General features: G+C 54.3%; 4 protein-coding genes across 4 annotated transcripts; 3 read left to right on the top strand and 1 right to left on the bottom strand.

Annotated features, from left to right (window-relative positions):
- Positions 1-372: 372 nt before the first annotated feature.
- SPSK_02220 (uncharacterized protein) lies at positions 373-3,153 on the top strand (the record flags this gene model as incomplete). Its single annotated transcript, XM_016729094.1, has 1 exon — positions 373-3,153. The coding sequence occupies one exon, from the start codon at positions 373-375 to the stop codon at positions 3,151-3,153; it is 2,781 nt and encodes a 926-aa protein (XP_016589126.1).
- A 10,428-nt stretch (positions 3,154-13,581) lies between these two features.
- On the top strand, positions 13,582-16,897 carry SPSK_10448 (3-isopropylmalate dehydrogenase leu2a; the record flags this gene model as incomplete). Its single annotated transcript, XM_016736855.1, has 3 exons — positions 13,582-13,586; positions 13,825-16,656; positions 16,723-16,897. The coding sequence occupies 3 exons, from the start codon at positions 13,582-13,584 to the stop codon at positions 16,895-16,897; spliced, it is 3,012 nt and encodes a 1,003-aa protein (XP_016589125.1).
- A 1,232-nt stretch (positions 16,898-18,129) lies between these two features.
- On the top strand, positions 18,130-19,569 carry SPSK_02487 (3-isopropylmalate dehydrogenase; the record flags this gene model as incomplete). Its single annotated transcript, XM_016729356.1, has 3 exons — positions 18,130-18,180; positions 18,434-18,505; positions 18,601-19,569. 3 exons carry the CDS (start codon positions 18,130-18,132, stop codon positions 19,567-19,569), a joined length of 1,092 nt encoding a protein of 363 aa, XP_016589124.1.
- A 705-nt stretch (positions 19,570-20,274) lies between these two features.
- On the bottom strand, positions 20,275-22,067 carry SPSK_02381 (uncharacterized protein; the record flags this gene model as incomplete). Its single annotated transcript, XM_016729253.1, has 5 exons — positions 20,275-20,739; positions 20,813-21,629; positions 21,699-21,766; positions 21,825-21,893; positions 21,981-22,067. The coding sequence occupies 5 exons, from the start codon at positions 22,065-22,067 to the stop codon at positions 20,275-20,277; spliced, it is 1,506 nt and encodes a 501-aa protein (XP_016589123.1).
- Positions 22,068-23,573: the final 1,506 nt, after the last annotated feature.

Below are 23,573 nucleotides of genomic sequence, written 5' to 3'. Positions count from 1 at the left end.
AGGCCTTGCTGTTTGTTTTCCGTCCGTCAGTCGACCAGGTCAAGGTTGATTGCCTCGACGTCCACGCTTCTCAACGCTCTTTATTAAACAGCACTCTCGCCCTCCCCCGGTCTGGGCCTGGTCCTGGCCACTCCTTGTCTCTTACATGTCCCGTTGTCATTTCTGTCTATTGTTTTTGGTGTTCTCGACTGTGTTTATTTACACTGTCATTGTCTTGGCTCACTTATTTGTTTATGCGTGGCTGTTGCGTTCCTCTCTTTTGATCCTCTACTTACACGCACACAAACAAACAGACACATCCAAACAACGCCGTCGTTTGTCTTTCATCACAGCACAGACGGCAAGAGCGACAACAGCCTGGTAGACCTGGACATGGACCTCAACGACATCCATGGCCCAGGCCAAAGGCAAGGCCATGAATTTGGCCACGAATCTGTGACGGTGCCGCCCACAACGGCGACCTCAGCGACATCGACATTGGCGACTACGACGGCGACGGCGACGACGACGACCACAACCATGGCCGACCAGCCGCCAACACCATTGCCTGCCGATGCAGACCAGAAGCAGCTGCAAACGTCACAAACCATGTGGACAACACCAACATCCCACGGCCTCCGCCCGCGGCCGGCCACGATCCACGAGGGCTTTTCATACTGCATGGGCGAGGCATACGACGGCCTGACATCGTGGGACACGTCGTCCACGACCCAGTCCACAACCCAGTCGCAGTCGCGGCCCATCTCGATGCACCAGGAGTTTGACGACGGCAGCAACTGGGCACAGGCCGTGGGCCAGCAGAAACCGCTCGAGGACGACAGCCTGGATCTGCAGCACCTGGTGGACAGCGACATGGGCATGGGCATCGGCCAGGCGTACACGACCGACGAGGCCATTCCCATTCTGGATTTGCGGTTTTCGGCCGCATCGGGTGGCAACGGTGGTGGCGCCAACCGCCGGCTGTCCGGCTCATCCTTCACCATGTCGACGACGGGCGGCCTCTCGGACATGCCCTCCTACGAAGATTTCTCGGCGGCGCTGTCGGATGCGCCCTCGTTCTCGTCCGAAAGCTATCCGCCGCCGTCGAACCGCAACTCGCTCATGTCATCCACACAGCTGTCGCCCGTGGCCTCGCCGCGTATGACGCCACAGGGCCGCTCGGAACTGGTGCGTACACAGAGCCGCGGTCGTGCGTCGCCCTCACCTCGACCCGGCCTGCGAGCTGCGCCATACAGCATGGAAGGTCCCCGCAACAAGCGGTGGTCCACGGGCTCGTACGGCACCATGCCGAACCGGAGGCCGTCACCATTTGTCTACCACGGCGGTGTCGCAAACAACATGCTGGGCGCGGCCACGGCGTCGTCGTCCACGCAACAGCACCAGTCATCGCCTACGGCCGCCAACGGCCAGCTGCCGCTCAACATTGGCAACTTACAGCAAGCGTCGGTCGCAGCTGCAGCCGCTGCTGCGGCTGCTGCCGGCGTGCCTGCCCAAAATCCGTTTTTCCTGTCGGCCCACCACGTCGCGGCTGCCACTTCGGGCTACAACCGCCACAGCATGCTCCTGCCGACGCAGCTTCCGTCACAGGCAGGTGCCATGGCCTTCCACCACCCGCACTTGGAAGGAAGCGGTGCCGGTGGCAGCTTCCCTGGCGCACATCATTTCGCACCGCATCCCAACATGATATCAACGCACGCCGGTGGCCTGCACCCGCACCCACATCCCATCCCCAGCCACCATCTCCAGCTCGGCAGCAACAACCACTTGGGCCCTGTGCCGTCCAACGCCTTTGACCCGGCAGCGCACCACCACCATCCACACCAGCCCGCGCCGCTGCTCTCCCACGGGCTGTTCCGCATGCTCCAGAGCAATGCCGACCCCCATTCTCTGCATCACCACGGCGGCGGTCTCCATCACCACTACACGGACCTGTCCGACCCGCCCGACTTGTACGCGTCCCTCCACGAGGACCAGGTGCCACCGCCGCCCGAAGACATGAACCCGGCGGACCCGGACCTGATGCCCCACGAGCAGGAGCTCCGGTTCACGGGCGACCTGTACACGCCCAAATGGGTCCGCGGCCACGGCAACAAGCGCGAGGGATGGTGCGGCATCTGCAAGCCGGGCCGGTGGCTTGTGCTCAAGAACTCGGCGTTTTGGTACGACAAGAGCTTTACGCACGGCATCAGCGCCGCGACGGGCAACCCGTTCCAGGAGCCCCTGGAGACGCGCCGCATGGACGGCAACCCGGACGTGTGGGAGGGCCTGTGCGGCAGCTGCAACGAGTGGATCGCGCTGGTGAGCAGCAAGAAGAAGGGCACGACGTGGTTCCGGCACGCGTACAAGTGCCACACGCACCCCAAGATCAAGGACGCGCCCAAGCGGCGGCGGGAGAGCAGCCATGCTCGGGCGGGCGGGCTAAGCGCAAATGCGAATGCAAATGCAAATGCCAACGTAAACGGAGGAGGCGGCCCTGGACCTGTCGTCAAGTCGCGCCCCAACAGCCAGTGCGGACCTAGTCTGCAGGTAACGACGGCCGGACCGATTCCAGGCTCGGGCGCACCGCCGCCCATGCCCCACACGCCGCTGACACCACAGCTCACACCGGTCCCAGCGTCGGCCACAACGGTCACACCCACGTCGGGGCCAACGGGGGCTGCCAATGTGCTCCCTGTCCAGATGCCCGTTCCCGTGTCGCTAGCCATGGCCGGACTGTCGTCGATGCCGTCGGAGGCCGAGCAGATGATTCTGCAACAGCAGCAGCAACAGCACCAGCAGCAGCAGTCATCATCACCTCTCGGCGAGTCGCACGCTCAACAGCCAAGCCCACTAGACTATGCGCATCTGCCTCCATCCCACCCACCGCCATCACACCCGCCTCCGCCAGTCCCACCACGCTCACATCTGCGTTTGCAACAGGCTCAGCAGCAGGCCCAACAACAGCACATGGCACAGATGGGGGCGATGCAGCAGCATCACCAACAGATGCAACAACAGGCACAGCAACAGGCACAGCAACAGGCGCAGATGCAGGCGCAACAGCAGCAGCAAAGAAGTCTGCAGCATGTCCGTCAGCCGCAACCACCACCCCAGCAGGCACGCCCCATGATGACGCCCATGGCCTCTATTGAAGGCCTGGGCAACATGATCTAGGCTGTGGTATTGTGTGTTTTCGTTTTGCATCTTTTTTAATTCCATGTTTATTTTGTTCCCTTTGTTTACTTTCTATTTTTATTTTTTCTTCACATTCAACATCCACGTCAAGAGGAGGAAACGCACTCTAGGTATGAACCAGTTTTACAACCATCACGGCCTTTTTACATATATATTATTGAAAGGACAAGGAGACGGCAAAGAATGAGGAAAAGAAGGAGAAATACCCCAGGCCGTGGCATCTTGAGTCATTTTTTGTTTAGCATTTACCCCCTTCGTTTCCTATTCGTTTTGTTTACGTCCCCTTTCGCCACCACAAATCCACAACACACAAGAAAAACACAAAAACACAAACAAAAAAGGGCTGTCACAGGAACCTCCAAACCAACATTACACGGCACGGCTGGGTCACTGTCGCGAACGACTAAGTGACGTGGTATTTATGAACAAGAAAATATGAAGATGCACATCCACGTTTTACACCCCGGCGGTATGAATGAGAATTAACGACCAGTCATGTGTTATTTTTCTGTTTTTCTGATTGCTATTTTTTGTTATTTACTTTCCTTTGTTCAGTCCGCAGTAGTTTAGTTCAGTTTACATTTTTCAATGAGTTCCTTTTAGGACGTCTCCCTCCAACTTCCTGCATTCATACATTTGATATCGAGCACACGATCTGTGCAAGGCTGCAGTATGCCGTGCACTAATGCACATTTTCAACACAAGGCTGCACGTGTGTATTTATGAATTCATATACGACGTACATACTGTCGACTCCATGCGATGTGCAATGCTATGTCTCGTCCCTTTTTCCCGTCCGAGACTGTGGGCTGCTTGTGTTGATCGGCATGTGCACATTTTTGTCCACCGGAACGACGGCGGCGGGATCAGCCTCCTCTCATATCGTTGGACGATGAATGACAAACGATGAACGACAAACGCCAGACGATGAACGGATCGACACATATTTTCAAACTGGCTGTCCACGATCGTCCCTGTCAGGCAGTTGTCAAGTACGGGGAATGTAAAAGAGAGATAACAGGGACTCGAGAGAATGATTTCAAATATTCCTCTCGGGCTTGCCTTGCTTGTCATTGTCTCCGCGTGCTGGTCTTCACGGCAAAAAAGATCTCCTTTGCTAAGATCACCGAAGGAGATCTTTTTCGGCAGAAGATCACTCAAGTCTTGAGCTTTCTACATTCTTCGTTTGTCGCTCACCCGACCGTATCCTTGTCTGCACACAAGTCTCTTCTTGCCTCTTTGACACCCTTACTTGGAGCCATGGTCTCACCCAAGAAGACTTACGGCTTATTTTGGCCACCAGCAAATGTAGAAAGGACAGAGGTGAGACAAGAAGCTCCTTTTTCTTCGTGTGTTTGTGTACAGACGGGCCCGCAGCACCAAACCTACCAAAGAATTTAGAGAGTGCATACTGTCAGGGCGACATCATAGCAACAATAGGACTTATTTAGAAGAATAATAAAACGTATGACACCGACCAAATAGGATTAGAGTGAGCGACCAATGCAGGGAGGGTAGAGCCACATTCAAACTTCGGAAAGAAGTAAGCACAGAAGAAAGCGAACGATGTCTCCTGGAGCAAAGGGCGCACTACAGTCACCGGTCGTAGCTGATGGACATGTCTTGCTTCTCCTTTTCCACATTGCTTGGATACACTTGTTGCACCGGACAATGAATGGCTCGCCATGGCAGTGTCTCATTATGTACTCACAACAACTACTCCGTATGTAGTTTCGTAATTTGACACTTTGCACTACACTGAATATGCGCTTTTGCCCACCGTTCTTCCGTTCTTCAACTTGGGAAACCAAACTATTGGCCCATAAAGACGATTGGCAGCTTCATTGGGCAGGACAGTGTAGTCCAAAATGGACGAGAGCATTTACTTTTTTATTTTTCCACGTCGCCCACATCGTCCTGTGTCCAAAACAGATCTGGAAGAGCTTCATAAAATAGATACGGAAATAGAAGGACGGGCCACAAAGAAAGCGCCTAATACACGGTCTCGCCAGGGGCAGGGCAATTCTGCAATAGCAATATAACCCTTCTTTATTCTACACGGCGCCAGAAACGTATACGATGAAGATTTCAGATTCCATGTTGCGATCTTCAGATGCACACCTTCTTTCTCAGGTGCTTCAGCGCTTGGTTGGGAGACACAAGACCCAGGGGCCCCGAGGAGACACGGCATAAACGATGACTGAAACGGGCGCTTGCTGAAGTTGGAAAGGCTGCGGAATACATGACGCATTTCAAAATAATAAATGCAAGCACGCCTCTCCCACACAACGGCCTGGAAACACAGCAGAGTTGCCTCTGTCGTTCGACGTGTATTCGTAGGCGTCGTTCATAGACGTCCGTAGCCCACTTTCACTGTCCGCACTCTCCCCATATCGTCTGATCCTTCGGCATGGCCTTGTCGAGCCCGAATCGAGGGAGGACTGCACTGCTGTAGAGCCTGTCGCAACTGTTCCACTTGATTTGTGTGTCGCTGCCAAGTCGTCTATCTGCTAGGAAATATTGATCCTCTCTTCTCCCTTGCGTCAGAGCCCGACTTGGCAGCAAACGAACATCCACAGACCGGAATGGACACGAAAAGAGAGCAAGAAACAATGGGCTGCAAGTGCAATGTACTTGAGCGCGAGTGGTCATAATTTGCGACTTGCTGAATCTAGGCCTCTGTATTTCAAAAGGACCGTGCATTCCAATATGTACGACATATGTGTAAAGGGAGTAAATACCCCGTACAGACGCTGATTTTACACATTCTTCAGATTTCCGCACTCACACATACACGCCAAAAAAAGGCACCGTTCTGTGCATGCACAATTGCACACAGCGGCAAAGTGCCGAGCACGCACAGGGCTTAGTCCAATTGAGGCAAAGCCCACCGATTCGCCGGGGCACAGAGAAAAGCATGGATCGAACTGCAAAGAGTTGGTTTCTGCGCAGTTTTACGCAACATACGACGTAAAGGTACTACTAGGCCATTCTTGTCTGAGATGTAACGAGAAGGAGAGAAAAGGTTGCAAAGAGACAGTACGGAGACGCCGCCTTCCAACTTGCCCGTTCGGCTATTAAGAAAAGAACCACGGCACGTTTCTACTGGAGCACAAATAACGAGTATCCGGCCAGTCAAGCAAATAAAGATACAAACACCGGCAGGGGGTTGCGGCGCAGGTTTATTTTTATCGTCTCGCTTGGGATGCTCGTACGTCGTACGACAACAAAAAAAGACGTTGACGGCGAGTGGAGACGGACAGGACAAAAGGTTGGGTTGCATGTGAGTTGCACGCTCGTAGGGCAGTATGCAGCATGACACAGCATTACGGCGTGATACAATGTGCTCCCCAAACAAAATCAATTGTGTACGATGCACTCATGGCGAACGACATATGAGAGACGCACCAAGGCTGCCTCAACAAAATGTCCCTGGGTGGCTTTTTGGCTGTAAGTTCCCAGACCTGAGCTGTGATTGGCTCGGGGTGTCCAGCCAGACACAATCTGTTCCTGGTCCTGTCTTGACCCAGTCCCTGAATCCGCGTGCGATAGGGTCACTATTTTGGGCGCCAACGAGTGGCAAATGCACGGCCCCTTTTTCATGTGAGAGGGGGAGCTCGGGAGAGGCTGTTGGAGGCAATTACTCCGCAGGTCGTATTTGTTATGCGCCGTACCACATTCGACGTATCTCACGCACTTCTTGGAATGTTTTGCACGAGGATGACTAAACTTCGACTGGTTTTACTTTCCATCGTCGGAGATGCTGAATACTACTATGGGTAAGATACGACATATGCCGCACTTGAAACGAATGTCGAAAAATAAAATGCATTACAAGTACACACAAAAGGCGACCGGTGAAGGCAGCAAAGCCAGGCAGGTCATTACATTACCTGGTCGGGAACTCAAACGCAAAAGCTCCTATCCTAGTAGGGCAATAATAAAAGGCCTTGGAACTAATTCTGCAAGCACTCTAAGATACCAAGTCAAGTTGCTCCGGCCAGACCATGCCCTGTCAGCCAGTTTAGCTTCTGTGAGCGGTCTTAGCAGTGCAACCAATGACGGGGGTTCCAGTAGTGTAATACGTCGTAATACCGACAGAATTCATCCCCCGCCTGGTCTGGGATGGAGAGAAAATCTCACAAACGTGGAGTAGAAAATACAACCGATCCATTGTAAAAAGTGGTAAAATGAGAGAAAAACCGGTTGTGGACGGCGAAGTGAGTATTTACGAGTTGTCTAGCAGGGACCGGGGACACCAAAAGACCACTGCACAGAAAGAGTGGCAGGGAACAGGCCGCTCCGAAGGATTTCAACTTCCGGCATCTGGGCTGTGTCAACGTCAGTACTTCGACACATTTTCCTGCGAGTCGTCTCTACTCCGTAGGCCTTCCAGATGTATGTCAGGACAGGGGGGAGTGTTAGCCAGAGGCCTGGCCTTACCTGTTTCCCTTAGCAATAAGACCGAAGAAGATTGTTGGAAGGAAGAGACACCTGTCTCCTGGGGCGTTACCTTGCTTTCACATTGCCTTGTTCATGAATCCATGACAACGCCAGGTATTCTTGGCGTACTGCGTTTGATAAGGAAGGTTTGCCCGGCACTTAACCTGACATGTAATGTGACAAGGGACGCACAAAACGTGCGCACAACGAGCGAGGGCTCTGCAGAACCGAAATGAGACGAAAGCATAGAACAAAACGACACGTTCACTGTCACGCCGCATCCACTATGCAGGAACAAAACCACAGCCAGACTCTCGCTGCCGCAGATACGACCTGCAATACGACGTACAAGCCTGAAACGGTTGACAAAAGGCTGGGGGGGCATCTGCAGGAACGAGATTGAGGTTTGCCACGCTAGCAGTCTGCGGTTGGTATCGTAATCCAAATTACTTCGTTCTGCTGGACTTGGGCAAACGAGGCGAGAGACGGATGACAACGTATAGAGACCGTCCGATTGTTTGCCGGCGTCAAATCCGATGACCCCGACAGCCCGAGCTAGCTGTCAACTGTCCACGTACCATACATGTACTTCGTAGAAAACATTGTCGATTTGTTTACCCTCACACTTTGGACATCCCTCGCCGTGCTCCGTACTCCGTAAAGACTTGGACAACGCTCTCAAAATAGAGAGCGAAAGGCGACCCGCATGCAAGGGGACGGCCCCCATGCTGCTTCCGAGGAAACATTTTTGCACATTGCCCGGCCGCTCCGCAGTAGCTTAATGGGGCCCTTCCACGCCAGGCCAGGGCCATGAGGCTCTTCGGTTCCGCTCAGGTGCCACCCCGGTTCCTTGGGGCTGTTTTGGTTCTGTGGTTGTTTGGGAGTGTCCCGTTTTCATTCCACTGCTGTGTCGTTCGTTCCGGCTTCCGGAGAGCGAAAGCGGCGGCCAAGCGGCGGCCAGTCGGCCTACACGGCGTCCTCGAGTCGGAGAGGTTGCGCTATTGTACTCTCCGTTCCAACGCGGGTCGAGAAGCGAATGGTTGGTACACATACTTCGTAGGACAGGCACAGATTTGTCGCCTCCCCTTCGGCATGTGGGGAAGACTATTGAATTGGGAGATGCGCACCCCAAACTCGTTTTGAGCCTTTTGCTGTCTCGTAATCAAGATTGGATTAAGCACCAAAAAAAGTCCAAGAAGGGTAGGAACATATGGAACGCTAGAAGCGCAAGAGCGATCCAGCAGCCAACCGACAACCACGCTACGCCAAAACGAGCCATTTTTCCAGTTGGCCCTTTCAGCTGAACCGGGGTACCGGGGCACCACCAAACAACTGCAAGAGCATGAGACGATGCAACAAGGAGACGAAATAGGCGTGACGATCGCATTACGAATTTCTCGAATACGACGAGCCCTATTCAGATCACTCAGATGGTGCTCCATGCAACCAGCACCCGAAGAGGAAGTCGCGGTCACGCAATCCCGTCGAGAGCGACAGGGCTTGACGAGGCAGGCACGACAACCCGACAACGCCCTATCATTCAGACCGTATTTTGCAACTTCCGCATTCGAGACAGCAAGTACGATAAATGAAGGCATTCCAAGGCGGACTGCAGGATGAGATAGGTTAAGGTGTTGATAGAGAGAACTGGCAGCTGCATTGGCCTATGGCAGAGCTGCCCGAAGCGACCTGTCCCACGTACCCTCAAGCATTCTCCTGTCAGCTGCATGCAAGAAGGATTGGGTTTTTCGCCGTGCAGTGTGCAGTGAAATGCAGTGCAATGCAGTGCAATGCAGTGATGGCCGCCCCTGGCCAATCGTTGCTGTTGAGCTCGACCTGCAGCTTGGCAGAGCAAGGGGCTCTGTTTGATGACGGAACAAAAGACGAGACGGACGGACGAGTCAAGAGCCAAGTCTGCACAGAGCAAAACAGACGCTGCGAACCAGTGGCATCGTGAGGCTCACACCGCTCGAAACAGCGCTGCGAAGGAGCACGCAAAACAGCCAACAACGTGAGGCTCAGCGTTTGGCTCACCTGTTTGAACATGCAGTCTGTCGGAGAAATTGGACAATGATGCATACGACGCAGGCTGTGCCGACGCTCGCCGGTTTTACGCATCGTCCCCACTGCAGCCTTTGGTTGCCGTTCCCCGGATCGCGGACGGACGTTAATTTCGCCCTGTGTAGGTAAGGAGCTTCTCCGCAAGATGGAGCTTCTCAAAATTGGTATTGACAAAAAAAACACAGCATTATGCTGCCTGCTTTGTTCTGAATCGAATTGGCATCCTGTGGGTTTCTTTGTTTCCACACGCCGTGAGCTGTGCGAGTGATTACCTAAAACCTGCTGTAAGCAAAGTTCCAATCTGTCGATGCGCTAAAAGCGAAGATCGACCGCCAGGGACCCAAACTACCCTTATGACCCAACACCAGCGCCGAGTTTCCATCTCGTGCCTCGACGGTCTTTTGGTTGGCTCAGGGGACACTCCATCTCGACGAGCAGTGGTAGCAATATGGTGTACCTCTGGTGCCTTGCTGTGGCACGCTTTCCTCCGGCAAGAGGTCTCCAGAACCTCTGTGCGAATTCTGTACGATTGACTTACATATGTCGTCCGTAAAGTAAAGCACCAGGCAAATCAAGGCATCGAATGCTTGTTGGAAGCCACTCTCCGTCCATCAGGGCCCGCCGTTCGCTCGTATTCCGTGTCATCTTGCCCGTCCGCCGGCAGATGTCGGGGCTATCAAGCCTTTTCCTCCCTGTCGAACATGTAGCCATTTTCTTTTGTTGGCTTCTACCGGAGCAACCGTTCGCAGGACCACAGGTTCCTCCGTATTACATGGCATGCTCTCAAAGCCTCTGACGACCTTATTTCACACTCCCTTTCCAGTGTCGTTGTCGCTCGGCTCCCAGCAAGGGCGAGAAATAGGACCAGCTGAATGCCAATCGCTGCAATGGTAGTATCCACAAGCGAGAACTGTTACTCTTCAGGTCCCGCCGGTGCCCAGCTCTTTCCCTTTCCAGCAAACCCCACCGAGGGAAAAAAATGTAAAGGCATACTCTGTAAGATGATTGTGCCCACAGCATCTGTGTGCGCTAAAGTAAACCAAAGGAAACCAAGCGACCTTTGCGCAAACCCACAGCGGAGTGGAGCGGCCTAGACGCCCGCTGAGATGTATCTTATTTCCTTCGTATGTCGTACTTTTTGTCTATCGTTGGGGCTGCTTCTGACGCTCCCACAAGACCAAAGACCGGCCACTCGCTGGTGTGCGATCGACGTCGTTGCTCAAGCGCGTAGCCACATAGCATTTCCCTGTTTGGTGCGAGGTCGCCAGTCATGCAAGAGACAAGCAGACAAGCTCCCTGTAAGGCGTAGCTCAGACGGTCTGCTCTTTCCCTGTTCTGACTCTGTTCTTCCCCGTTCTTCTGTTCTTGCCAGTTCGTCGTCGCTCATCTTGCCCGTTTGGGACACAAGCACCCTCGTGCCTGCCGCCCATGGATGGGCAGGACGCAGACACCCAGACCGCCTCCACCGCCAACCACAGAAGGCACCTGAACGAGTCCTGGCACGCACTCACTCCCCTGGAAGGCAATGTAGCACAACGGTACCTTTCGTCCATTGTCTGCTATTACCCGGTTCGACGTATTTTATGTTTCTTTCTTATACACAGTACGTTGATAGGTGCTGATCCGCTAATATCTTGTACGTTTGGTCTCGACATCGTACTACTTACTAGTTGGCTGCTGTTGTCTGTTTACAGTCCTCTCTTCATGCTTGCCCACTGCTTCTCTCCTTGTCGGGTCTTGCCGCAGAATTTTCATTCTTCGACTGGCCTGTTCCATCTCTCGAGCTTTTTGTTGTCGCACTTTCCCTGTGCGCATATGGATACCTCGTTCACTGGCACTGCTACCAGCAGGACGACGTAGCCAACTCACGCTATGTGTCGTACACCTCCTTGCTTCTTTCCGATTCGGCTAGTGGACAGCAGCTTCCCACTTTCCGCCCCTCTCGCTCTCGCATGCAGGCTCCTGTGCAATTGCCTCCGTGCGGTCCCTCACGCCTGCCTTCCCTGGACCTGGTCCGCTCTGCCGTTCTGCGTTGCTTTTCTTTTGTCCCCCTAACCCAGTTTTATGCCCAGTCCGCAAACCAAGGTCGTTCGGATTTGAGGCTATTCCGACGCTGTCTACGTTACTCGCCATCAGATATCTGATTTCTCCCTGTCGTGGCCGCGACAACGAGCGGCTTGTTTTGTCTTGTGTCCATCTCCTCGTCTTCCAATTTCTAGTTTGCTATTACTTCCCCAGTCACATACCTCCTGCCAGCCTCCCTGGAAACTACTATCAGCAAGTCTTGAACGAAGATCACCGACAACCGACGACGAAAGGAGAACGAAGACGAGATGAGACAAGCTCTCCGTCCATGGCCCCGTTCATCTCGTCTTCATACTTGCTACATCGGTCCCTCGCTGTGTGTATCTTACACACTCTCCACACACTGTTCCTTTGACGTACCCATATGACGGATCAAGAAGTATTTTACGACATACTGTGCATCCGTTCCCCCCCTGTTCCTCCCGTATGACGCTGCCGCCTCCAGTGCACGCACACGCCCATCTAATCCAATCCACTTCCTCACACACACGCCTACCACACGCATCCACACACCGAAGTCCAACGAGACTCGTTATATCCCAGTCACCCTCCAAAATAGGCTATCGGTTTCTCGTGCGTCTGTTCCTTGGGTCTTCCTCCCCTCCCTCCTGTCTTTGTCCTCGGCGCTTCTCTTCTTTCTTTTCTCTTTTCTCCTTGTCAACTTTCGTCGCTCGCGTGCCTCCATTCTTTTCTTTTCTTAATTTTGTTGCTTCTCATATTTACGTTTTGGTAAGTCCAGGCTGGTTTCATTTCTCTTTCTTTGCCCTTTGTCTCCCCTCTAGCATATGCGGCTCGTCCTCTTTTCTCTCTCCTCTCTGCTCTGCTCTGTTCCTCATATACGTCTCCTCTGTCCCCGCACACACTTCATTTCGTTCACTTGCACGCACACCTCCATCCTATCTGCCTGGATGCTCCGCCTCGCTTTGCTTCCTACAAGGTCTTCGACTAACGAACCTGTTTCTCGGTTTTTTTCTTCTTGAAACAGATGTTCGCGAGAACATACATTGCACGTTTGCGTTTACATTTTTGTCGTCCCCCTTTCTTTGTCATAAACAAGCCAGCATTTTGCTTTTTATTGCATTGTACGATTGTCCTGCCATAACGAAACAACCAGCCGACCTATCCACGGCAACGAACCGCATTCGAAACGACCATTTTCCAAAATTATATACACGACCAGCTACGAACCGCGGACACGACCCGAGTATTCAAACAAGAGCATACGAACCGTGTTTTCGACCAAAGAATTAGATTCAAGACCATCCTTCGGTTCACACCGAGCCCAACTTCTCTCCCTTGCCGTCTCGCACCGTTTGTCCTTCCTCGACGACTAGAGCCGACGTCCAGGAACACTCGTTTGTAATATTGAGGAACATCCCTCGTGCTATGACTTTTCTATTGGGATTGCTTGCAACACGAACGACCTGATCTTTTGATCTCTTTCTGCTATGAGCGGGGATCAAGCAACAACCAGGTAAGACGACGATTTGCCTCTCGCCTTTTCTTTGTCCAATGTCCCTCTCTCCCTCCTTTTGCTTATCACGTCAATGTTTTGTTTGTCTCTGCCGCTTCTCTCTGCTTTCCAATCTGCGGTGGGCTTTTACTCTTTCTATTGTCTCGAATCCAACTGCTTTTTCCTTTTTTTGTTTCTTCTGTTCCATATTTTTTCACCGGGTTTCCTCTTTTTTTTTCGTCGCTCTTGTCTTGCCCGTGCGCCTGTGTCCCGCCGTCCATCCCTTGCACCTCTTTCCTCTCCGTCCATGCTCTGTACCTCGTTTGCTGGTTCCTTGTCCCGTTTTTGTTGCCGCCCCCATCCTCATGCCGTGCACGCACTTTGCTGCCGTGCATCTTCTTCGGCAATAGTTGGACGATCTCCCTTTTCTTCGTGTTCTTCCATCTCGTTCTTACCCGTCTCCTGCCCGTTGTTGTCCGGACTTTGCATTCGTGCTTTGTTTTTTATTCATTTTTCTTTCTCACCTGCACGTCCCCGTACCTGTTGCTCTGGTCCCACAGCGGGTTTGGCTAACATCCATTTTCTGTTTTTTTCGTCGTGTCCCACAGTTTTGGCGATTCCACCGCTCAACCGCCCACGCCGAAACAAACACCCACGTCTGCGACGTCTTTTTTCTCCAGCCCTGTCTTTGAGACGCCCAAGGCTGGTGCTGTGGCCGACCTCGCCAACGACAACAATTCCTCACACACAGAAACGACGACACCCGGCCCGGACTGGACGCCTCGTTTTGCAGAGGACTTTTCTGTTTTTAACAATACCCCGGGCAACCTGAGGGGCTCGCAGGGTCCTTTCTCTGATTTTGTGGCCCCGTTTGCGTCCCCCACGGTCGAGCAAGCCCAGCTGCATACATCGTCGTTGTTGGCCGCGTCAAACCACCACAAACGCCCGCTCTCGATCGGCAGTATTGCTACAGAGATACACACCAAGTCCCATGTTCATCGTTTGTCCATAGCGTCCTCTACGACATCGAATCTCTCGAACCCCTCCCTCCCTCTGCCGCCCGTTGATCCTTCCAAACAACTGTCCTCCTCGCCTGGCCCGCTCGTTCTTGCAGCCTTTGGCTCGATCGCTGAGGACGATCGTGAGATCGCCGCCGGCCGCGAATTTAGCCCCGACTACTACGGCGACGACCAACCACCTCCCGCTGCTGCCAACAGTGCCACGATCGAAGGTCCGGTCCCAATCGCTACAAGATCCCAGAAGAAAGCACGCGGCGATACAACTGCTTCCACCTCCGCCTCCAAGGGCCAAACTGCGACACCGCCCCCCTCCGCGAGAAAGGGCGGACGCAGGATCGCCCCCAAGCTCAAATCACCGGCAGCCTCCGCCACGACCACCATGCAAAATGACCAGGGCTACGGCCCACAGCACCAGGCACCGCCTAACGACTTCTTGAACACACCACAGCAGCAACAAATGGCCACCTTCATGGCGAGCCCGACCGACCTTTTCGGGTACCCTATGTCGGCACCTGCCGCTTCCACAGCGTTTGCGGACGCTCAGTCCTTCTGGGCCGGCGGCGATCCGACCATGTCCAATATGGACGTTGACTTTGCGGCCGGTGCCCACGCCTTCGGCTCGCCAGCATCGATCCAACGGCAGCTTGAGTCTATGGACTGGGCACAAGCCAACCAAGCCAACCAAACCAACCAAGCATACATGGTGGCAGGTGCCGAAGCCATGGCAAAACAGCACCAGCACCAGCACCAGCAGCACCAGCAGCACCAGCACCAGCACCAGCACCAGCAGCACCAGCAGCACCAGCACCAGCAACACATGCATCATACCTCCATGGGCTCTGAGAGTGACCCCAAGGGGATGTTGCAACCCACCCCGCTCGACACAACCTCTGTGGACCACCAAGGTCTGTATGCCGGCAGCTATCCAACACCAGTTGATGACCCTTTTGGCATCGTTAGCCCGAACGGCGGTGTCAATCCCGGTCTATTGTTCACCCGGCCACCCTCATCCAGCATGGATCTCATGGCCTCCGCACCACCTGGTGCCGGAGCCACAATGGCCCTCGCCGACGCCACCAATTTTGACCCAACACAACACCAGCAGCAGCCGTTCCCCAGGTCGTCCGCCCCGGGCGTCTTGCCAGTATCACAGAGCAGTCCACCTCAGGCCATGTTGAACACAGGCCCCGCCTCCGTGCAGCGGCAGGAGTTGCGCCGGAGCTCGAGTGCCAAGGAGATCGCACCCAGAAGGAAAGCTGGCGACCGGCCGTCTGCCAGTTCGCCCGTCAAGTCAGTCGGCAACGGTCGCCCTGGCCTGTCACGAAGCCACAGCGAAAACCGTGGTCCCCGTCTACGGGGTCGTGCTTCGCTGCCAGTGCTGGCACCTGCGCTCAAGACGTCGGCCACCACATCCGCACTCCCACAGGGCAGTGTTGGCGCGCCCTTTTCCAGTCCTGGCACCGGCCTGGGTATCACACGGTCTGCCTCGTTCGGTGGCCATGGTGGTGGCCGACCTACCGGCCGCAGCTCGCCGATTCGTATGCATCACCAACAGCGGCAGCAGCAGCAGCAGCAGCACAACCTCCAACAGCAACAGCTCGATGACACGCATCTCCCTCGCCTATCCAGCCTGACATCCATCCCCGAAGTCAACACGCCGCAGTCCCGAGCGTCCGTGAAGTTCACCATTGACGCCAACGGCCGTGCACGCGTCGAAACAGCAGCCGCTAACCAGGACGGACCCACGCCGTCTGCCACCCTGCGCCGCAACCAGAGCGCGCGGTCTCTGCAGGGCAAGTCCCGCTGGGACTCCTCCTCGGAAGATGACTCGTCTTCGACGGACGACGAGCCCATCATCATACCGAGCCGCACCACATCCTTTGCGCTGCCGGACCCCGTCAAGCCCACCATTGGCCGCGGCCCGCTGCACTCGTCCCAGCGCAGTGTCAGCGACCGCAGCACCACGAGCTCGTCCGCGACGATGCCCGGCGATGCGGCCTACAACGACCCGGAGAGCGAGGCCGAGACCGTCATGAACGACCTGCCCAAGGGCGCCGGCGATGCCGCAAGTGAACTCGAAAAGCTGCGCCAGATGCGCCAGAAACGGGCCAGTTTTGCCGGAGCGAGCAGTAGCAACAGCCACAGTGCTGGCGGTGGTGGTCTCACCGGCAGCGGCTCGGCCAACAACCTTTTTGGCAGCGTCCAGCGCGGGCTCAAGTTTGGTGGTCCGATTGGCGGCAATGCTGGCTTTTCGAGTGGTCGACACCATAACATGCAGGCAGTCTCGCCCACGACCCTTACCGACGCCAGCCTCCCCACCCCTTCGAGTGCCCGCTCCCAAGCGCACGACAGCCACGGTATCCGCTGCATCTGCGGTCGTCAAGATGCACCCCCCAACAGCGACGGGTTCATCGTGCAATGGTAGGTATCCCTCGGGTTGGCATACCGCCCCATTTATCTTTCTTTGTTTGTGTACTAACGTCTTAGCGAATCCTGCGACCTGTGGCTCCATGGCCGGTGCATCAACATCACCAAGCGGACACTGCCGCCGGTGTACATTTGCGCGTTTTGTGCGAACACGCCCAATGTCCGTAATATCCGCATCCCGCCGACCGCAGGGTCGTCACCGTTGGCGCACAAGTCGTTCAAGACATTCCGGTAAAAGCTTTCTGGCGTTCTGGCATTCTGGCATTCTGGCATTCTGGCATTCTGGCGGTCTTGATTGCCTTGCTTTCTTGCTTCTTTGGGCTTGGTCATTGGCCATTTTCTATGTACTTGCCTGTAGCATGCATTGGGGACCAAAACAACCAAAAACAAAAAGTGTCAGCTTCGGAAATGTCGGGCCTGTCCACCAGGCCATAATACGCATCTCAGTTGGAGGGTTTTTGGAGCTTGGTACTCCGTAAAACACAGCCCAATCGCAACTCCAGCTTCGAGAGTCCAAAGCCAGCTAACCGCTAATACTGTCCTTGTATGTACCATACTATATAAGCGAGAACGGCAAAATAATACTATGCGATGAATACGATGTAAAATATTGTGTATCCAGTCCCAATTAGACGTGCAAAATGATAACCTCGTTAAAGATATGTGACAAGACCTAACCACACCCTTAACAAATAGTGTGTTAGCTGTAGGGCTGATCGAGATTCAGAGCAAGGGTAGATAATACACGCGACACGGGTGCCTCTGTTTGAAGTTTGCAATGTAGCAGTGTCAATTCTCACGATTATTTTTCTATTTATATTTTGGGATATTATTTTCTCGAATCTCATCATGTTGGCCGAAAAAATACCGGCGAGATCACATCGTCAGATTCATGGTGGGGGCTGAGACGGTGATCGTCGGACACACACAAGTTGCCTGCGGCCTAGGGAAGACATCGAGGGCACAATGGAAAACGAGGCATGCAGACTGGGTCAATTGATCGGTCATTTGCGGCGCGCCTTTCGATCTCGTTCCGAGGTCTTCGTTCCTCTTGAACGGACCACACAGGTGGTGCTGGCCATTGTGGCTCTTGCTAGGGGTAAGCGCCGACTTCGGCCGCGCGGGGTCGGAGCTGGTTTTCGAAGAGAGCACCGAGACCGCGTCTTACGAGCTCACCAGTGGCCTACAGCGGCTCGTTTTCTGCGGGGCCTTGGTCCGTCAGCTTAGTCTTTGGCCAGTCTTTGTCCACTAAGTGCCAGCAGTGCGAGACGTTTACAAGGACAGTCTCGTAGGGCAGTCGATCAACAGCGGACCTAAAATAGGAAGATTGTTCCTTCTCTTGCTGCGTCTTTCCTCCGACCTTACGTTGCTTCTCCTTCTTCTTCCTTGTCTTTCTTCTTTCTTGTCTTTTGTCCCTCTCTCAAACTCCTCCTTATACCCAAACCACACGCATCCTTCTCGCTCACCATGTCCTCAAATAACATTGTCGTCTTTGCCGGCGACCATTCCGGTCCGGAGGTTCGTATTCCTAAAAAGAGAGTGGCGCGTGGGCGGCGCAGCCTTTGGCTAAAAGATGGAAACTGCACTTTTTGCTGGTTTTGCAGCTCTTCCAACGTCGAGGGAAAGAATGCCAAATATGCTGACAGTCGGTTTTGTTTGAATTAGGTCGTGGCTGAAGCTATCAAGGTGAATAACAGCACCTACCGCGCGCAGCACGCGCACCCACACCCGCCGAGCCAAACTTAGACATTGACCAGAAGGCAACAAACAGGTCCTCAAGGCCATTGAGAAGCACAGCCCGTCCAAGGCCACTTTCAACCTGCAAGAGCACCTGCTGGGTGGTGTATGTTTTCCTCTCCTCCTTTTGCTCCCCCGCCCTGTGAGAATGGAGCGACGAACGGCGTGTGCTGACATTTCCTCTTTCTCTTCCCCCTACAGGCCTCCATCAACAAGACCGGCTCGGCCCTGACCGACGAGGCCCTTGCTGCCGCCGGTGCCGCCGACGCAATCCTGCTGGGTGCCATTGGTGGCCCCGAGTGGGGACCCGACGCCCCGGTCCGCCCCGAGCAAGGCCTGCTCAAGCTCCGGAAAGAGCTCCAGACGTTCGGCAACCTGCGCCCCTGCTCCTTCGCGTCGGAGCAGCTCGTTGACTTCTCCCCCCTCAAGGCCGACGTCTGCCGCGGCACCGACTTCACCGTGGTCCGCGAGCTGACGGGCGGCATCTACTTTGGCGACCGCCGCGAGGACACCGGCGACGGCACCGCGCTCGACACCGAGCCCTACTCGCGCCCCGAGATTGAGCGCATCGCCCGCCTCGGCGGCTACCTGGCCCTCGCGGCCGACCCCCAGAACCCGCTGCCCGTGTGGAGCTTGGACAAGGCCAACGTGCTGGCCACCAGCCGCCTGTGGCGCAAGGTCGTGTCCGAGGTCTTTGCCAAGGAGTTTCCCCAGATCAAGCTGGGCCACCAACTGATCGACTCGGCCGCGATGCTCATGGTCAAGAACCCGCGCGCCCTCAACGGCATTGTCATCACCAGCAACCTGTTTGGCGACATTATCAGCGACGAGGCCAGCGTCATCCCCGGCAGCATCGGCCTGCTGCCCAGTGCCAGTCTGGGCGGCATCCCCGACGGCAAGGGCAAGTGCAACGGCATCTACGAGCCCATCCACGGCTCGGCCCCCGACATCTCCGGCAAGGGCATTGTCAACCCCGTCGGCACCATCCTGTCCGTCGCCATGATGCTGCGCTACTCGCTGCAGCTGCCTGCCGACGCGGTGGCTGTCGAGCAGGCTGTCAAGGCCGCTCTGGACAGCGGCATCCGCACCAAGGACCTGCACGGTACGGCCAGCACATCGGAGATGGGCGATGCCGTCGTGGCTGCCCTCGAGAAGGTGTACAAGAACTAAAGTAATACCAATGAGGGGAATAAAAAGGGCGACCTCTGTTTTGTATTGCAACGGAGGGCTTGAGCAAAAGGAAGTAAAAGTAACAAGTCAAGCTCAAAATGGATCGGAAGATATGAACCCATAGATTGAGCGAGCATAAAAATGAAGGCATGCAACAATCAAATTCGACGTTATATTGTAGGGTTGACTTGTGGATGTGAAAGCTTTAAATTAAGATTAGAAATATGAGGCTGCCTTTCATATTTAATTGTCTTTTTTTTTAAAAAAAAAATTAATTAATAAACAACGTAAGCAAAATCAACGTCAATTTTCAATAAAATTTATAAATGTTTTAAGAAATGTATAAGAAATAGAAATGTATTTTTAATTTCCAACGATAATAAAGACATGTCGTACATACATAAAATATATAATTTGTCCTGTATTTCGTAGTCATATCCAAGAAAATGCTTTTAAAATGGCGAAAAATATCCAAATATGCCAAAGAAAAGACGTAACCAGGTCATTACATCGTGTGCTGTCAGATCGTGAATAATTGAAGTCATGTACAGAAAACATAGTGTGCTGGCAGCTCATGTGGTCGTTGTGCGTGTACCGTATCCAATTTCGTTATTCGTATCAATTTTTTTTTTTGGTTACTTGTTAGAGTTTCCTAACCGGCCGTCATAAGTGTTATTTTGTGGCATCTTTCTCTTACCCGCTCACCTATATCGAGTCCCAGCGCTTCGTGTCCATGCTGTTGAGACCGGTCCGCTTCTCCCGCAACGACGTCACGACGCGGCGCTCGAGGTCGGGCAGCGTCGTTGAGACTTCGGCCTCTTCTGCGGCAAACTTCTTTTCGCGGGTTCGGTCCCACCAGAAGAGGGCGGCCAGCACGACAAGAGTCAGCGGGATGGTGATGGCAAAGTAGATCCACAGCGTCGGAGCCACGCTAGGCGAGTCGTCGTCGCCACCACCGCTGCCGCCGCCGCCGTTGCCCCCGACCTGGAAGTTGAAGAAGGTCATGGAGAACAGGGACGCCAGGTACGTAGCCGGCAAAAAGACGGCGCCGACAATGGAGAGTGCCTTCATGCTCTGGTTGTCGCGCTTGGAGGCGAGGGCGAGGAGCCGCTGGTGCTGGGCCATTTCCAAGTTGAGCTTCGACTCCTTTTGGACAATAATGTTGTAGAGCTGGAGAAGACAGTTAGCATGTGAAGAGGAATTATGCCCCTAGTCATGGAAGTCGGGAGTAGACAAGACGTACTGCACCTCGTTGGATGTCGAGCCGGGAGATGGTCGTATGTGCATAGTGCCGGATGCCCTTGAGCTTCTGCCGGAAAAAGTCGAAGCGGCTCAGCATGCTGCGGTGCAACTTGTCGAGCGCCACCTCAGTGGCCGGGTCCCCGAGGTGCGCAAACAGCTGGCCGTCGCGCAGCAGGCGCTCGCGTGCGTCCCGGAACTTGGTCATGGCCTTTTCAATCTCGTCGAGTGTGTCCACGTACGCCTGCGGGCGCTTCCACAGGACCTGGCTGTGGCACTCGACCAGCTCCCGGTTCATCTCGTCGAGGTCAAAGTTGGAGTAGCGCTCGGAGGCGTCAATCTCGTTGCGGTCGGTAATGGCATGCTCCAAGCGTCGCAGCCAGTGGCGCGCCTTGCGCTGCTTGTCGTCCATGGTGCTGTCGAGGTCGTGGCCCAGCAGGATCGTAGGAAAGATGAGCGGGTGCGCGATGTGAAGGGCGCAGGCGCGCAGGTGCTGGTCGACAATCTTCTCGAGCTGGCTGGATTCGGTGCCTTTGGCGTAGCCTGTCGTAATGGCCGAGCGGAAGTTGTGGCTCAGCATGAGCTCCCAGCCGCGGGTCAGACCCTTTTTGCGAACGTCGGATTTGCGGAAGATAATTTGCAGGTGAGGGTTGGCGTCGTCCTGGTCGAGGGCGGCCCAGAAGAAGGGTCCCACGATGCTGGTGCCTTCGATGGCACGGAAGGGCAGGCTGAGCTTGCGGACCATGGCGATGTATTCGTTGTGCGTATAGGAGATGTAGTTTGCGGTAAACGTCTCGGGGTGTTGTGCGCCGAGTTGCAGACTGGGGGCCGTCGCGTCAGACGGTGAACGAGAGCATGAGCAGAGTTCAAGGGAGAAGCAGGTGACCTACATAAGCCGCATGCCGCTGACGATGCTCGCGCCATCCTTTTTCTTCGGAGGCTCGAAGACGCCCTTGACCTGCGTTAGCACAAGATACGAGGCAACTGCGGGAGGGCCCGACCCGACATCGCCATACCTTCCGCTCTAAAAAGTTCTGGAACTCGCTCATGGGCAATGCGCCCTTGTCATAGTAGACCTCGCCATTCTATGTGGGAGACAATGCATTGTTAGCTGAAAAGTGACCAAGATGACGAGGTCACAAGAGCGGTTCGGTCGTGGGCAAATGACTGACAGAAAAGTTGTAGATCTCCAGGAAACTTGAGTTCTCGGAGATTTCTTTGCAGGACCGGACATGATTTTCAAAAAAGTAGTCGTCCATCGTTAACTGGGTAGTTGTGAAGGTTGTATCGTCAAGGTGTTTGGTGGCAGCCGAAAAGCTACATCACACTCTTCTGGCCAGCTGTGACTGTACGTGTCGTAAAGAAAGAAATTGAGAGGCACGCGCAAGATGCGCTACAGCTTCCTGGGCACTGCGGAAAAAGGAAAGAAATAAGGCGAACCACAGTTCTCAATGATAAACGGCCGAACTCTTGGACCGTAAATCAGAGGAAAGCCCAAACCAAATGACGAGAAATGCAAGCGGAAAACGAGAACAAAGTCAAGTTGAATACGTCGTAATGGGCGAGATGGATTCAAGGAAAAGAAGAAAATGATAAAAATGAGGTGGGAAATAAAGATCCTCGAAACTGATTAGAAAGAGATAGAAGCCATCCCCATAAGGAGCCAAGACAGGGTCTGGCCTGGCTGGCCAAAGCTTCTTTTCGACCACCCTGACAAACTCTCCACTCCCTAGACCTTGCCGCGTTCAGCGGGCATCGCATCCGCAATCTAGTGTTCTGCAGGCATCGTCCAACGTGTTGCAGAAACGATGCGACGCCGGACCTTGGCGCAGCGTCCGCTGTGTGATTTCTCTCCACCGTATGATATACGGAATATTACTCCGTACTTGTTCGGAAGAGCCGCCTTCAACTTGGCGGGCTTTGCAGCCCCGACACAGTCTCTCGACTGACTCCCATCAGCGAATGCGTCAGTGCTTGCGCCATGGCTGCCTCCTGTAATGTTTCCTTCCTGCAAGAACAGATCCGTGCAGGTCGGCCTGCAAGTGCATGCAGGTTAACCCACCCTCTGCGCCACTGCCACTGCAACTTGGGCTCCCTCCTTCTGGGGCCGTTGAGAGCCGCCCTGATTGGCGCGGGCTCGACACAGCGACAGGAAACACGACAGAGGCCACGCAGAAGCTGATTATGGGTATCTGCAAACTTTCCTCCGAATGTACGGCCGGGAGTGGTCGCCGCTGTGGGGCAAGCGAAAACGGTGCATGGCAAGGTATTGAAAGAGGCTGGCGTCCGCCCGTCTGGCAGACGTTTTTGTTGACCACGAGGCTGGTATTTCAATCGGTGTGGAGGCCCAATCGAGAATATGGTTCTCAAATGAATATAACCTGTATGAAAACAATAAGAAGCGAGTTTTGTCACCTTCGTTTCTATCGCTGGTTATGAGCGATTCTGGCGAGTTGGCGGCAGCTTCGTTTTCGTTGTCCCTAGACTCTCCACACATCAGAAATTGGAATAAACACCCCCTGCTTGTGGGTGAATGCACTGTATGAACTTCTGCTTTGGCAACTGTTGGCCTTTCTGTTGGCCTTTCAAGTAGCCACAGCCAGAACTGTACCTGCGCACTATCCAACGTGGGCCAGATCGTCTAACGAAATGTTCCTCTCTCTTGAAAACACCAGCCTCGGCACGGTCGCCAGCCGGATTGCGAGCAAAAAAGATACTGTAATTATGGGGGCATACTCCAACCCCCCCCCNCCCNCCACCACACA

This window comes from Sporothrix schenckii (genome assembly GCF_000961545.1).
Source record: "Sporothrix schenckii 1099-18 chromosome Unknown Cont43, whole genome shotgun sequence".
Lineage (NCBI taxonomy): Eukaryota > Fungi > Ascomycota > Sordariomycetes > Ophiostomatales > Ophiostomataceae > Sporothrix > Sporothrix schenckii.
The sequence above is the reverse complement of the archived record's forward strand: the minus strand, read 5'-3'. Positions and strand labels throughout refer to the sequence as shown.